General features: G+C 45.1%; 1 protein-coding gene across 1 annotated transcript in view; it reads left to right on the forward strand.

Moving 5' to 3' along the window:
- The window catches only part of LOC146817994 (uncharacterized), a 294213-nt gene extending 280461 nt beyond the window's left edge, over window positions 1-13752 (forward strand). The window contains exon 8 of the mRNA XM_085609281.1: window positions 13397-13752. Coding sequence (XP_085465407.1) covers window positions 13397-13542 — 146 coding nt within the window. The 3' untranslated portion in view covers window positions 13543-13752. The remainder of the gene's footprint in view (window positions 1-13396) is intronic.
- Window positions 13753-16650: the final 2898 nt, after the last annotated feature.

Below are 16650 nucleotides of genomic sequence, written 5' to 3' on the forward strand. Positions count from 1 at the left end.
GGTCACAGGTCACCTTTCAGATTCAACACATATGCTTGGATCTCGGTAACACTTCGAATTATATTCTTTACTTATTTCGTTTTTCATTTATGTATTTACTTGGTGCCTTCTACAAACCTGATAATCACTCAGTGCATCCCCTGAAAGAAATAAAAGGACAGAACTGAATAAACAATGACCTTCGAACCACGTTAATTAGAGAAGAAATACTTTTGGAAGGCCTTTTTTAAACCAGTAGGAGATGCTTTATTGTTTATACCTAATTTAAGGCGTTCCATTTGATTTCTCAACACATGAACATTACAACACGAGCACCGCAGTGATCGAGAACTGAATGTGACTTCTGTTTCAGAGAGTCAGCAGTCAGTCTTATTTAAAAAGGAAAGGCATCTGATTTAAAGGCAGCAATATTGAACGCCCACAAAATAAAAATGTCGTGTGGCAAGAAAAGTGCAATTTTAACAGATTATCAGACTGCAGTGATCTTTTACATTCCTTTAATTAAATATACCCCTAACTTGAACTATTCAGGTATTTCTGTCTTTTTGTAGTGAAGGGTGATCGAATGCTTATCTCAACAGAGGGTATGTGAATTAATATTTGGAGGAAATATGTAAAAACAACGCTTCCTTTCGAAATACAAATGTCTAATTGCATAGTGGAGCACTCAGAACCCGCGTGATTAGTTCTAGTCATCCAGCCCAGTCTTAAATTTCTTCTTCATTGCATGGGAGACAATATAGCTTGCTTTTCTGTCTTATTTGGCCCTGCATTTACTGGACCTTTTACAACTCTCCTGTGTTGACCCTTCTTTCTCACTTTGTCTCCTTCCCCAACTGTCTCACGCACTGATTTTAGGCAAACTTATGGGCTGAGAGACGCTGCACTAGGAGCTAACATGAGAGCAGATTCTTGTCTTCCCTCTTTCCGGATGGCACTCTCTCTCTCATACCTCTTCCTGCCGTCTTGTGTTCCTCAGCGCTTTGAAGTAGCTCTTTCATGTAACAAACGCTATACAAGAAACCATTATTCCGTAAGATTCTGATGTCTCTGAATTTGATAATTAGTCTGTGGCATCCAGTGCCACTTGGATAATAAACTCCTCACCAGGTTGTCATGGCCATCTGAGGTGTTCCAAACCCCATCCCATGGCCCTCAAACACCCCCCCAGAGGGCTTAGCCACCTTCCTTAACTTCACACACACAGAATAGCCAGCAGACCCATCCCTCCATCCCTCTTCCCACCCACTCTATTATACTCCTGTTATGGACGTTGGTATTGGCATACTCCCATCAAATGCAGATTCAGGAGTTAAAAGATATTTTGGAACTTGGCGTCTGTGGAGAAAAAGTAGGCCGGGCTTGTTCTCTTTAAGATGGGGCTTGGGATATGCAGTGATTGGCAAAATATATCTTTTGAAGCAGACTCTAATTTTTGCACCTCTTGTCCTCCAGCTGTAAGACTTTGGTTCAGTAACCCTTTTTTCTGCCCTCCACTTACACAGCTGGGGCTGTTTTGGCTCTAGTCCTCAACATTTTAGCAGCTTTCCATCACCACCAACTGTGCTCCTGGTTTGAAATAAGCCGCAAGTCTTACATGGGTCCTGAATGTTCCTAAACACTACCCGAGTCCTCTTAGATTAAGACCAAGAACGCCTATCGGAGCAGCTGCTATGGCAGTCTTGGGTCAGTCTTGAAACTCTGTAAGCTTACGCCAATCAGTAGCCCTGGGCTAGTAAGAGTGCCAGGGCCTCCCCTTCAGCACCCTAGAAAATACATCTGACTTGACACCTGATGTCTCTATTCTCTCTGAAGCCCTTCCTACTCCCTATTGCTCCTTCCTACTCAATCGTCAAGCCCTGCCTCTGGACATCAAAGTCTCAATTGGGATGTAGAGAAGGGGTAAGATCTGTAGCTTCCATCAAACATTGACCAAGAGAATGGGAAAAGTGGACTCAACTGTTTTCCTGGAATCTCTTTGTCCGGTCGTAGTGCGTTTCCTACCCACTGTGTCTCTGATCTCTAACTCAGTGCCATACCAGGATCCCTCTTATCCCTGATTTCTAAGACCTGGCCAAGCAGTGAATCTACTCCCTGCGACCTACTGCTTTCTAGTACACCTTCACCCCTTCAATTCCGCATCCCCTCTTGAGATCAATGTCTGTTGTGTGTGCGTTACATGGCTTGAAATGCATGCATTAAGCAGGTTGCGTGAGATATATGGGGACATTAGTCCATTGAACTGGTGTTGAGACATCTTTAGTGTTCTTTATGGTTCTGTATTAAATGATTGTGTGGGTTCTCCCAGTCCTTATATTATTTACTTATTTAATTTTTCATTTATGTGGTGCTTTCTACAAACCTGATAATCACTCAGCTCATCCCCTGAAAGGAATAAAATAATATAACTGAATAGACAATGACCTCTGAACCACGTTAATTAGAGAAGACAAAGCATTACACAGTGTTCATTCATCTTCATGGCATAGAGAGCCTTCCCTGGGCTTTCTTCAGCACTGCATTACTGTGGTGGTGTCTCTTCGTCTGAGCAGTACTGCAATCTCCAGCATCCTAGACAGCAATGCATTAAAGGGAAGTTGTACCATCTCCTCTGTCTCAGGCAATCATTTTATCTTTCTAACTTTCCTGGTACCCCTCACCTTTAAAGTCACATACTTCCCTCTTCTGGCCCCTCAAACGCTTGAGGTGGGATGAGCCCTATACAAGTAGCCAACATAACATTATATTCCCTCTCGTTCTCTCCTGTCCACCATTGCCCGTTCTCACTTCTTTTCCCCTTAACACCGTGAAGCAGATGTAGGGGTGGTCATTTATAGATTTGCAGAGCGAGTCAGCTACCATAAATTGGCAGTTTACCTCCCCAACCAAACTTGCTTTTGTCCCCCACCCAATTAGAGGCGGGGCAACTGCAGGGTTAGCCCTGTCAGGCCCTCAGCTAGCTCTGTTGGCACAAGCCCATGATCTTGCAGACTGTCCGTCACTGGAGTGTAAGGCAGGCTTGGGCAGGGAAATAAATTAGTAACCCAGCACACAAGGAAGGACATCACTGCACATCAGGATGATTGATTGTTCTTCAATAACAAATATACACGTGTAAGGTTGTGTTTGATAAAAGAAACGGAGGTTCTGAGCTGTCCCAAAACAAGATGGCAGCCTCTCAACATATCCCCCAGCCTACAGTGTAGCCACTTGTGTGGTATCTGCTCTGTAGACTTAGAGATCCCTGCCAGGCATGGGAGAATCTCTAAATATGGGAAGGGGGGTCCGTCTCTGGGGTCAGGGAGGAGAACCATAATCTCTGCTGGCCTGGTGGGCCTGTCCTCTGCCCATCAAGGGCTAAATGAGTCCCACGTTTAGTTTTCAGGGTGAAACTCACTAGTTCCACCTCCTGGTTTTTATCCATTTGTATGGTGTTTCACTCCCTTTTAAAAAAAAGATAACAGCCACTCCCCCCTCCTATCTTCTCAGCCCTTGGTTGATGGATTAGCAAATTACTCCTAGATCCATCTCTGAGTCGGGGGGAATCCAAGTTTCAGTAATGAAAAGTATATCCCATTAATTTGATTCCAGTAGGACACTTAGTTCAATGGCATGTTTCACCAAAGAGCGGGCTTTTACCTGCCACATTTAATTCCCTCCCCTCCTTATGTTATGCTGACAAGGGTTGTGGTAATAATCTTCACACGTTCAGTGGCAAATGGTGGATAAAGTAGTGGATCATTGGCTGAGGCAAGGCAAATTATGTGGTGGAAATGATATTTTGGCAACATTTTGTGTGGTTCAGTCCTTGCCTGTGGATCTTTCTGAAGGGGCTTGGTGGAATTTTGGGATTGATCTGAATGGACCCTTCCAGGCTCTGACAAGGAGGTAGGTTTAGGCTATTGTTGTAAATTATTATGATAAATGTCCAGACGTAAATGTTGATGAAAGTGTGACTTTGAGTACTGTAATACATTTTTATAAGATGCCTTTTGTAAGGAGGGAGTTACTGAGTACTTGGTTACTGATAATAGGCCACGGGTTGACTGTATTAGGATTTCAAATTATCTTGTCAGATGTGGCGTGGAGCATAAAAGGATTACTTCTTACCACCTTAATCCGATGGTCAAGTTGAGCGTTTCACTTGTGTCGTTAAGGATGCTGTCCAACTTGCGGCAAGTGGTGAAATAAAGGGGAACAGAGCATTCCAATCTATATTGCTTACATGGCTAAGCTAAATTCCATTATGGGGTTTCACCATTTGCAATGTAGAGCGGATGGAAACGAGGTCTCGTCTAGCACCATGGTGGTTGAAGGGTAATGTCAAGGAAACTACACAGGAAGATCATTTTTTGGGGTAATACATAGAGTTGAAGAATGTAAAAAGGGAAATATTGTTTATTTGGATGGAAAGAGAGGGAACCCTTCTGAGAATCTGCCTGGAGTGTATGATTATGTAAGAAGCAGACATCGTAGGAGTTATAATAAATCACAATCTAAACTGTCTAGTCCTGTCTCAGTCAATAAAAATGAGCCATTTAGGTTGAAGGGGGTAATGTGTGGAATAAGAGTAAGATATCTGTGTATTGAGGGCAGGAGTAATTTTGTATTGTTTGCCTTGTTCCTGGCAACGTCTTGCCATGTTTGCTTATGGATGATGATTCTTTTTGTTCCTGTGTCCAATGGAGTAGGTTTGAGAGATGGCAGAGTTAGGCTAGTAGTAGAGCTAGGAAGCTTTCTGCCAAGTTTATGGATTACAATATGTTTTAGAAGTTGTTTAGGTTGTGGTAGCTTTAGATTTTTTCCCTTCTTTTACGGTAGGTGTTCCTCATGTGTGTTCCTTTTGTTAGGTTTCTGTAATAGGGAAAGCGTGTGTTATGTGTCCTTAGAATCTGTGTATAGGAATGTGTGATGCTGGTGATGTGCCCTAGTAAATTGCCCTCCTGGTCTCGTGACCACGAGTAATGGGGCAGGGGCTGAAGCACCCAAGCTGGAGGCGATTGGAAAAACCACAGGTAGTTGCACAATGGTCGAGAGCAAGAAAGATCCTATAAATACCAGGGAGAACCAGGGACCAATAACTATTGTCGAACAGGGAGCACCACTCCTTATCACTTCCCCCCTTTGCTTATGGGAGTGCACCCACACAATGTCTCACTTCAAACCATCTTAGAAATGTCAACATTAGAAGCCCCAACTCCCGACTTGTTGGTACCAAATGAGTATAAGCGAGGTGCAACTCTGGAGAAGTCCACCAGTGCTGGCAACCTTAAAGTGAAGCCACCCAGCATCTACACATGGTGTGTAACGGCCGATAGATGTAATGAAACCTATTGCACTAAATGGGGATAAAAGGGTAGTGGCAAAAAATCATATTGTAATGGCCGCAGTGGGACCATTACCATCCAATAGGGAAGAGAACACAAAGGTAGAATCTACGAGGCACGAAATAGAGCGCCATGAGATTGCCACACACCCTGGTGCAAATGACCACGCATTACTAAATAGCACAGTGCTGGTCACTAAATGGGGAAAAAGGGAAGCCATAATAGAAGTAAACCAGCCAGAAGAGAAGGAAAATCATCAAAGCAAAATGGCCCCACAATAGAAACAGGAGAGCTATTTAGGAGAGCAAGAGGAACGCAACAAAGACAATATGCAACTGTATCCAGTTTTTATGAAAAAACTCTGTACCCCAACTGCCCCCCCCGCATTGCAGCGCCATGTGCGAAGTCCAAAAGTAAAGTGTAAAAAGAAGAAGAAATTTAAGGGAATTAAAAAAAACGATATTGCCACTGAAGCGCACAAAAAAGATAAGGAGAACAAGGGGTTTTAACCCCGGATGCAGGAAATGTTTCAGAGGCACCGCCATCCAGGTAGGGACTCCCTTAAGTGTACTCGAAGATAACGACACTGGAATTGATGGTGAAGAGCAAAGTGGTGCAAATGGTAGGAGCTTTGCGCCATGAAACCCATGTCCAAGCGTTTTTCTGCCTGAATCAAACTGCACGGTAGTGGAAACTAAACCGCTGGGGATATTTGAGAATTGTAATATATTGACTCCCCAAGCACTAGCGAAATTGACTTTTATTGATCTATTCCCTGATCCGGTATGTCCATTACCATTAAATCAAGCGTGCCTACTAGAAGTGTTTTGGGCTATTCATGCTCTTAGCTTGCTAGTCTTGCAGGATATTAAATTAGTTAATCCCTGTGAGTATGCTAGCCCTAGCTCCCAGTCTGGCTAGACTCAGGTATATAGTGACGTGGAGCTTCATGCACCAGTTACTCCGAATTTGATCAATGATAACAAGGACCATCTGCATGTGAGTGGCCTAGATATGATCCCCCAAAGTAGAGATTGGAGTGTAGCATTGCGGCGAGAATGCCAGATGGAGTTGGGACAGGAGAACTCGGAGCAACAGGATACGCGAGTCCTACTCAGAAGACTGGAGGCACTTTACAAATTGACTCCCGGTGTCCTAAGGGAAGCAAAAAATATGACAGTTACCAGGGGAGAAATAGAGCTGTTATTATCAATCAGAAGAGGAGCCTTAAACCTGCAGTAGGTGGTGGCATTAATTGGCACTGGCTGCCAGCAGTACTGAACAGCCCTAATACAGCAGATTACAAAATGTATTACACCTCTGCTGTCTCATTTTAGCTAAAAGGGCACCTAGTTTCCTGTCCACAATTGTACCTTTGGACCTGGAGAGATGCGAAGCATAAAGCCAGCGGGATAACCATTATGTCCAGGAATATAGCTGGCCTACAACCAAAGTTTGAGGATGAGGACTGAGTGGCATCTGTTAGTACCAAGAAGATTTGCTGGTTTCAGGAGACTTGGGCTGCGATTGGTACTTTAGCTGAATCAGTGCCAAATGGGTTTTGCCACTAAAGCAAATAGATACGGTAAGGGCGGGGGGGGGTCTCTCCTCCTGGATCTCAACAAAACTAGCTTACATGGTATCAAAAGTTTCTTTATTCACGACTCGATTATGTTTGTTGCACGTACCAAGGCCCACAAGAAACCACAAGCCATAATAGTTGTTGCCAATGTCTATTTGAAGCCCAACCAGTGTGGTAAACCTGAGGATCAATAAGCAACACTACAGGAAGTCATCCATGGAATAAAGGCCATGGTGAAACCCGCCGGCATTCATTATCTGATAGTATGTGGAGATTTTGATATTCACCCGCCCAAATGTATATGGAACGAGGCAACGAGCAAAGAGGAAGCAAGCTGGGGTATCCCTTTGCCTGATATTGCCTGCTCTATTCCTATCAGCAGGCAATGTAAAGGGAGATCGTCTGCTAACTTCCTCAACAATTTAAAGCTAAGCTTCCGAAATGGCCGAATCACCTGGGGCTCCTATGTTCCAAAGCAATAAGAGAAGTGGTATCCTATTTCCAAACAACCAATGGGAACTGGTGATGAAATGCAAGTAATTCAGCGGCCTAAGGGTGATCACGACCCTCTGTGTTTCAAGCATGGAATAGTGACAGGGTTTGAAAGTCCTCCATGTTATATTGCTAGTATCTTCCCAGATAACAGTAGTAGAGATGTAAAATGGATTGCGGATAGCTACTCAATCGACAAGAACATACTGATGACATCCACAGAGGAATATCTTCCAAATATTCAAGATGTGGAAAATGGAGACCATGTTGTGATATTAGAAAATTATAGGACTCTGTCAAGTGAGCTTACACGCAAATGGTCTACATCGAGAGTGGCCAGGTAGAATGGTCTGTTAAAGAATTACTCTGGGTGGTACCATAAGGAGTGTAGACTTGCCAAGTCGAAGGTCTCTAACGGATATAGGTACCAGCATCATTCGTTAATCAATGATTAAATGTTTAAGAGCGAAAGGAGCAACTGCAAAGCCCTACTAAGGAGGAAGAAATCAAACTACCAGCAACAAGTGTGGAGCGACCTGATTGAGGCAGCAGAAGAGAAAAATAGTAGATCCTTTCAGGGAAAATTGCCAGAGTGTTCAGGGATGGTCCAAATAGTCATGGTCATCAGATTTTCTCACACACCTAGGTGGGCCACTAAAAGGCAGTATATAATAGCAGTGGTGGTTTGACATATTTGGGAGAACTTGCCAACCATAGACCAAATTGAGAACTAAGGAGCTACGCCCGGAGGTAGAAAGAGCAGTCATAGAGCAAAAGGCCAATAAAGCCCCTGGCCCCGATCGTGTCCCAGTGGACATGTTTCGATCTGACCTGAAGGTCTGGTCAATCGTCCTATCTAAGATGTTTAGTGCAGCTATTGGGAAAAAATGCATCCCCTCTTCGTAGCAAAGTGCTATCATAGTGCCCTTCCACAAAAAAGGAAGTAAGATGCTTCCCAGTAATTACAGGCCTATTTCATTATCATAGAGCACCTGAAAAATCTCTGGCTGTGTACTTTCAAATAGGCTGCAAGGGTGGATTGAGAATAATAATGTTCTAATCGATGCATAGGCTAGATTCCGTACAAGCATCAGCACTATCGATCAAGCTGTCAAACCATATATGGTGTGTGCCAAATATAGAAGGGTGCTCAAATTGTGTCTATATCTATCATTTATAGATTTAAAATTGGCGATTGATCTAGTTAACAGATCAGAATTTTGGCAATCACTAGAAAAAATGGGGGTGGAAAACAACTGTGCATGCAGAAACAAGCGCTTCTGTTTGCTACGGAAGCTCTGGGGTATACATCCCTCATTTTACAATCTGCTCTGGTGTACAGCAAGGCTGTCTACTTGCCCCGCTGTTCTATTTTTAAACAAATGCAAAGAATTTGTATCCAGAGAGAGCCTTGGATGCCCCGAGGTTGTGCAGTAAAAACAAATGCTCATTCTTCTTTTTGCATATGACGCACTTCTATTGATGCTATTGATGTATACACAAAACGCAATGCATAAATCTTTGGAGAACTTTGAGAGCATCTGTAGGCAGAAATATCTTTGCACTAACACACAAAAAACAAAAATAATGCCTATTTCAATGGCTCCGCCTTGAAGGAAATCCGCAAGGATAACGGGTCAGGTGCTTGAAACCATTAAGAGCTATGACTACTTGAGCATTCGCTTCCTTAACAAACTGAACTGGCCTGACCATATTGAAAAGGCAACCAATGCCTTGTAGCGTCAAGCAAACGCCATCCTTCGGACTTGATAAAAAATTGGTTGCCACATCCTGAGCATTATCTTACAAGGTTACAGACAAAAAGCGGTAGTCTCAGCTACTTTGGGGATACAGTTACTGCACGCAATCGCAGATAACTGAAAGTTCATTCCCGCTTTCGCCTTTTGAATTTAAGTAAATCGCAGCCACCATGGGGCATCATATCTGAGAGTGGTTTTGGAAGCATCGACCCTAGGAAATTTCCAATACAATCCCTGGCTAATCTATGTTAAGGGATGCCTGGATGAACTTGGACTCTGTCATCTTTGGTCCAGTTCAGCTCTTGTAGATCACGCCACAGTTGGCTTGGTAAAAGACACCTTCGTGTGCTGGAAACGTCTCGCCTTGGCAGGCCTATTCCTCACATTTGACTGTTGACTATTTGCAAGTAAAACATACATTAGTTATTTAGCTAACTGAAATTGCCACTGTTGCACGCCACACTTTGTATTTAAACTTCCGCTTGGGAACTCTACCTACCAGAGTGTATTTGGCCAAGTTTGCTGCTAACTGTTTTGGGACCGATTGCTGGGATTGTAAGTTTGGAGTGTGGGAAACACATTCACCTTTTGCTGTTTTGCACAAAAACCAACCACTTACGCTACAAATGGCTTGTACCACTGTTTAAGCAGTTCTCGACTGTACCCCAGGGGTCTGCTCTGAGTCCCCCAGACTGTGACTGCTTTCTGTGTGGCATGGTTGGGTATGGTGGGTGGGTTCCGGTTGGGATTGGGGGTTGTGGGACAGTTGAGCGGACACCGCTCCCCTTGAATACAACTGCTCGTAGGCTAGGTATGTAAAGCATAACTCTGGGATAGAATGGTGACCTTTCTAGCGGTCTTGGGATATTATAGTAATATGTCGTGGACACCTATACAATTTGAACGGATGACGCACAATGTCTGAATTGTATCCTGTATTCCCGGAATAATTAAATGTTTACTGTGATGTGTACTACGATATACCTGCACATGAAAATCCCAATAAAGTTTGTTTTAATTTTTTTTTTAAAAAAGCAGTTCTCGACTGTAGCTTGACTAAAGCACTCGCACTTTGCCACAGAACGTTTAATAGCAGTCTGTATGGCAGTGGTCAGTTATAACCTGCCTGTCTGGCCAGTTACAAGAAGGTACTTGAAAGCTCAAGCTAACGATTAATTATGTTGGTGTTCCTTTATAATCGTCAATGTTGTTGCTCTTTTGGGATAACGAAGCAGTCCTCTCTCAGCAGTTCAATGCTTACAGTTGAACTGGTGAGAGAGTGTATCTTGATGTGATCTGAAGAGGGCGGAGAAGGAGCTGCCTGGATGAAGGGAACGCAGTGGTGTGTGCAGGAAACAGAAGTGCTGATGGGGCCTCTTACTTGCAAAGTCCAGGTGCAGATTATCTTTACCATTTAGACAGTTCCCTGGCTCAGGGGATTTTAACTTCCTCACTGACTGGTAAACCAGCTTGCAGACAGATTCCCAAGAGGTTCAAACTGATCTACTTCTGGTTTGAGGACTTTCGGTCCCTTTAGAGGTCCTCATGTTTGGACATATGAAGAGTAACTACATACCCTCAATCACCACAAGCCTTTATGTCACTGTGCAAACCATTTTCAAATACTTATGTCCATGAGCAGTATGTTTTATGCATATAGGTAATGCTGGGTGCTGATCAGAATGTTCTTCGCACACCTCTCCACTCTGTAGGTAAGGCTGTCATCAGGGACGCGAACATTCACTGCTCACTAAGAGAACTGTAGGCATTTTAGATGATTGAAAATAAGCGAGCTAGATTTTGCTTGCCATTAAAATGAATAAATCTTACAGCATATGGCCAAATTTAATCCGCTTGCTCCCTGGGACATGCATAAAGGAACCGTGGCCTGAAATAGTTACACAAGGTGGCTCCCAGATACTTCTGCATCCAAAACATTGGGTCTTTTGGTGTAAGGACAATTTGCTGCACCAACAACAGACAGAAAACATAGAGGCAAATTCATTAGGTTACAGGTCGCCCTCTGTAATCTGCTGGAACCTCATTGGGGAGTTGACAAGCCTTCCTGTTTACAGCAGCAACCTCTAGTTGTCCCATTTCAAGATGGTGTTCATGGCATAGTTTAACCAGACTAAAAGCACTTGTTCTCCAATGAGGGACAGAGCCACAACAAGTCAGCGAGCTTTCACGGTTAATTCTTCCCATTCATAGCCGATGAGCAATGTCCTCATCTTACTAACCAATAATTTAAACTCCAGCTTCTGTAACATTGTGGAACTGGTATTCTAAAGTAGCCTAAACACAAAAAGACATATTAATAAACCACCCTGGCATAAGTTCATCTGTAGCCATCAAAAGTTTAAAATGGCAGCTCGCGGTGAGTTGTCAGCAGTAAAAATGCGCTTCATGGACTTGTGGTCCCCAATATACTCTCAGCCATAGATGTCTCAGAGGACTACCACAGTTTCCTATCCTCACCTTTAAGACCTCTGGCCTAATAACTAAGGTCTTAACTCTTACTCTGGCCTAATAGCAAAGGTCTTAGACTCGTAATCTGGCCTAATGGTTAAGGTCTTAACTCTTACTCTGGCCTAATAGCTAAGGTCTTAACTCTTACTCTGGCCTAATAGCTAAGGTCTTAGACCCGTACTATGGCCTACAGGTTAAGGTCTTAACTCTTACTCTGGCCTACAGGTTTTTTTTTTTTGCAAAAACATTTTTATTGCATATTTTCAATTACAAACACCTTGCAGTAATTACTCTCGTGTGGATGAACATATCCGATTGCCAGAAATCAATGCGGTATACAATCCTATTCGCTGTCATCCAGATAATCTGTACCCATCAGCGCTCTTATATGCATAAACACCCTCCCCCCCCCATGTCAGTGTGCCATAATACAAGGTATAAGGATGATTCTCTCTTTTAAACTGCCGTGTCATTGGTTGCGGGCTACTCCCCCCTACAATAGCCAGGCTCAGTTCCGTAATTAAATGTAGTGTATTCACTCCATCGCTTGTGTTCTACCCGGTATATCTCTATTACTGCATTTCCGCTGGCTGCCCCGTTATAGCATCGTCCTCCACTTCTTCCGGTACCCACCCTTGGAGCTCAATCACCAGTGCCTCCCATGCACGTGCCATGTCCAGCGCCTTTTCATCATTCCCCCGCAGCGCTAACTGTAGCCTGAACGTGCCCTCACTACCTGCCCATTTGGTGAAAGTCGCTCTCCATCTCACTCTGGCCTACAGGTTAAGGTCTTAACTCTTACTCTGGCCTAATAGCTAAGGCCCTAGTATTGTACAGGACTATAATGCAAGTTTGTGCAGATAACCAGTGTAGAATAATAAAGGAATTGTAAGTTTTAAGAAATACTTTGCTTCTTTGCAGTGCTTTATAGACTATAATGAAAGTGCACGCCAATATCACAAAGCACTGTGCGGGTAATTTAGAGTTAGGCAGAATGTACTCCACCGCAAACACGACAGCTACCCTGTCTGCCAAACTGACAGTCTGCCCTCCCCGCTTAAGGTTGAGAGGATGGTCAGCCCCTGAGAGGAGGGGGGCTCCGTCAACTAAAAGCTACCTCTGGTGGCCGGACAGTATAGTACATCAGACTAAAGTCATCACAAATCCCACACTGTTTAGAATGTACGGTCTGATGGGGCTTTTGTTTGTCCATCATCGCCAGGGAATAACTGGCGTTGGGGCACAGGCAAAAAATAGTGACCCCGCACCCACACCATGAAAGAAAACTCTCAGGGTGTGGAGTCATTCATTTTTTTGTTAGTGATAAAGTTTCATTTTGGGAGGAAAAAAAATTCTTAAGTTTGGAGCTCCGCCGTCAAAACCGATAGCAGCCGTCCACCCAACTTTTTGTGCCTTGAATGGAATTGTAATAATTGCAGTTCTTTTCAGAGTGCATAGATGACCACAGGGCCAGTGGTCATCTCTAAATAAGACAGACTACTGTTCATCACGGTGGCAAACTTTAAGTCCTTTGCCACCCAAACGGATGGTACTCTGTCCGCCAGGGTCTAAATCTGTTTGTATGTTGAACACAATGTGATTGACTCAAATCTGCCTATTTTATTGTATTTGAATATCTAGACTTGCACAGTAGAGTCTAATTCCATTCATGTATATTTTATAATTTAACTTGCATATAATAACATAATCTGTTTTGGAAGTTAATTGATTGACACTCATTGTTACTATGTTTATCTCTTCCTTAGGTATATTTTTGGAATCAGTGGGAAATCTCTCAAACAAATTAGCAACAGACTTTACTCCTGCCGGATGGACTTTTTCCCTGAACTGGAATACAATATTTTATCTGGCAGTTTCTGTGGTTTGGATATGCTCTTTCTGGGTTGTGTAGAATGGATGTTTTATGTTTATTTTACTATTAGCCTGGACTAAGAGTCCATCAGGCCGAGCAAATTCACAAGCTAGGAGTTGATACTATGGGTCTGTCAACTTACTGTAGGAATTTAACTATAAATGAGTGCAAACTTTAAATTGCAAAGATTAGCTGTCTATCCATGTGCTTTAATTTGTTATGGGCAAATCAGGGATGGAGATATGGTCCACTATTTGTACTGTCAACTGTGGGACAAGGAGACACAAGTGCTGATCTTAGCTTTCACACTTGACTGAAGCATGGTCATGGGCAGATCTTTATTTCCGTGGGGGTCAGTTCTGTTTCTTTGGAAGGATGGAGGATTGTGCTCTTCTGCTGTTCCGCCTCTGCCTCTCTTGCCTCTTTTCTCCATGCCCTGTTTTTCTCTCTTGCCTCTTTCCTCTGTGCTCTCTTTTTTCTTTGCCTTCTTGTCTTTTTTACAGTGTTTTTTTCTTTCTTTTCACGGCTTTCATCCCCCCCCCTGCCGCTGCTTACCCAGGGCCCCTCCAGTGTGTCCTTCCTACCTCCGAACTTACCCGCCCTCCCCTGATCCCTACTTAATGGCAGCTGCTGCGTGGCAAGACCACTGACCTGGTCAGTGTGACTGCTCTACCCCGGGCAGCTCCACCACTGAGTGTTATCCCCTGAGCTCAATGTTGCAGGGTGTTCGAGGCCCTCCACCCGCAGGCTCCTACCTGCGCCTCATCCCTGGTTGTTCAGTGGAAGAGCACTCTGCTCTTCTTCTGTTCTGCCTCTACCTCTCTTGCCTCTTTTCTCCGTGCCCTCTTTTTCTCTCTTGCCTCTTTCCTCTGTGCCCTCTTTTTTTCTTCCTTCTCTGTCTTCCCCTTTTTCTACCGTGTTTTTTTTTTCCTTTTGCTGCATTTTTTCCCCCTGTGGCTGCTGCCTCCATGGTCTCTCCCCCCTTCAGTGTGTCCTTCCCGCCTCCCAGCGGACCCACCCCCCCATCCCTACTTAATGGGGTCCGCTGCGCAGCCGCACAGATAGCGCACAGAAGGCGTGTCAAATGCAAGCCCGTCTGCTCCGTGACCCGACCGCAACCAGTGCCAGGGATCCGGGTCCTCTAACCCGCATCTGCTACGACTCCAGGACCCTCCAGGCTCTCAACCTCGGAGGCAGCAACAACTGCCAGCTCTCGACGCCGAACAACACCCGAGGCCTTCTCTCCTGTCTACCCTGCCGTCGCACCTTAAACCCACCTCCGTACCCCAGCAGCATCTCCCAGCCTACCAGACATCACCGCTCACAAACCACTCAACTGCATCCTCCTCGACGTATGTGTCCTACACAAGCACGTCATAGAAATCTGGGACCTCCTCAACACCGATGTTGTCCTCCTCACAGAAATCTGGACCAAAGCTAACTCTTCACCCAACATTCCAACAGCCATTCCCGACGGATACAAGATCCTCTGCTAGGACCACCCCATCCACCCAGGAGGAGGCATCGCCATCGTTTAGAAAAGCACCTTCAGCATGAAGACCACCGTCCCGTACGACCCTCATGGAGCACCTCCACTTCCAGATCAACCCTAAAACGACTCTCTGCAGAACCCTCATCTACAGGCCGCCCGCCCCCAGCGCTCCTTTTACCGACGCCATCACCGACCTCATCACACCCTATGCCCTTGCCTCCACAGACTACGTCCTACTCGGAGACCAAAACTTCCACCTGGACAACCACGATGAATCAAACACTGCCTCACTCCTAGAGAGCCTAGCCAGCATAGGACTGAAGCAACTAGTCACTGCCCCCACGCACACAGCAGAAGTCACACTGGACCCCGTCTTCAGCAAAGGAAACCGATTCTCCTATAGCCACACCATGGAACACCTCTGGATAGATCACCACTGCATCCATTTCTCCTTAAAAAAAAACACTTTACACAAGTATGCCCACCGACTGCCCTGCAGAAGCTGGAACAAAGTCACTGAAGACCAGCTTATTTCCTCCCTCATCAGCACCCCACCACTGCCTACACCAGACGCAAACACCGCAGCACACGACCTCCACCGCTGGATCACAAACTGCCACTGACACACTCGTCCCCTCAAGAAAGCTGCAGGAAGACACATCAAGAAAGCAAGCTGGACTTGACAGGACATGGAGTAACAACAATACCCCAGAAACACATGGCACCTACTAAGCATACACCACCGCACACCACCATCTCATCAAATCCACAAGGAAGAATTCCCTCCAAGACAGAATCCTCACCAACGCTCACAATACCAAATAACTCTTCTCCATCAGCAAGGAATTCGAAAAACCTGCAGCGAAACAACAGATGTCCCACCCTCCCAAGACCTCTGCAACAGACTGAGCACCTTCTTCCACCTTAAGATTAAGATGATCTATGACAACTTCAACAACAAAGACCTCCTCACCATTCCGGCTCCCTCTCCATGTGACGCCACCCAAGAGACCCTGCTCAAATGGACTCTAGTCACGACAGAAGACACCTCAAAGACCATGAAAAGCATCCTCTCCGGAGCACCCTCAGACCCCTGCCCACACCACTTCTTCCACAGAGCCGCCTTGGCTATCACATCTGAACTACGTTTGACGATCAACTGCTCCTTCAAGTCCGCCACCTTCGCACTCCCCTGGAAACACGCCAGAGTTAACCCCCTCTTGAAGAAACCCTCAGCAGACCCGACAGATGTCAAAAACTTCATGCCCATCTTCCTGCTTCCATTAGCAGCAAAGGTCATCAAGAAAGCCGTCAGCACCCAGCTAGCAGACATCATCGAAGCTAACAACATCCTAGACATCTCCCAATCCAGATTCTGCTGCAATTACAGCCCCGAAATTGCCCTACTCGTGGCCACCGACGACATCCGCACCCTCTTCGACCAGGGTGAAATGGCAGCCCTTATCCTCCTGGACCTCTTGGCTGCCTTCGACACCGTCTCCCACCGCACCCTAGCCACCAGACTCCACGACGCCGGCATCCACGCCAAGGCCCTCGACTGGATATGCTCCTTCCTCACTGGCAGAACTCTGCTGGTCTGACTCCCTCCCTACCTCTCGGAACCGACAGAGACCATCTGTGGAGTGCCCCAGGGC

The sequence above is a fragment of the Triturus cristatus genome, chromosome 6 (assembly GCF_964204655.1).
Source record: "Triturus cristatus chromosome 6, aTriCri1.1, whole genome shotgun sequence".
Lineage (NCBI taxonomy): Eukaryota > Metazoa > Chordata > Amphibia > Caudata > Salamandridae > Triturus > Triturus cristatus.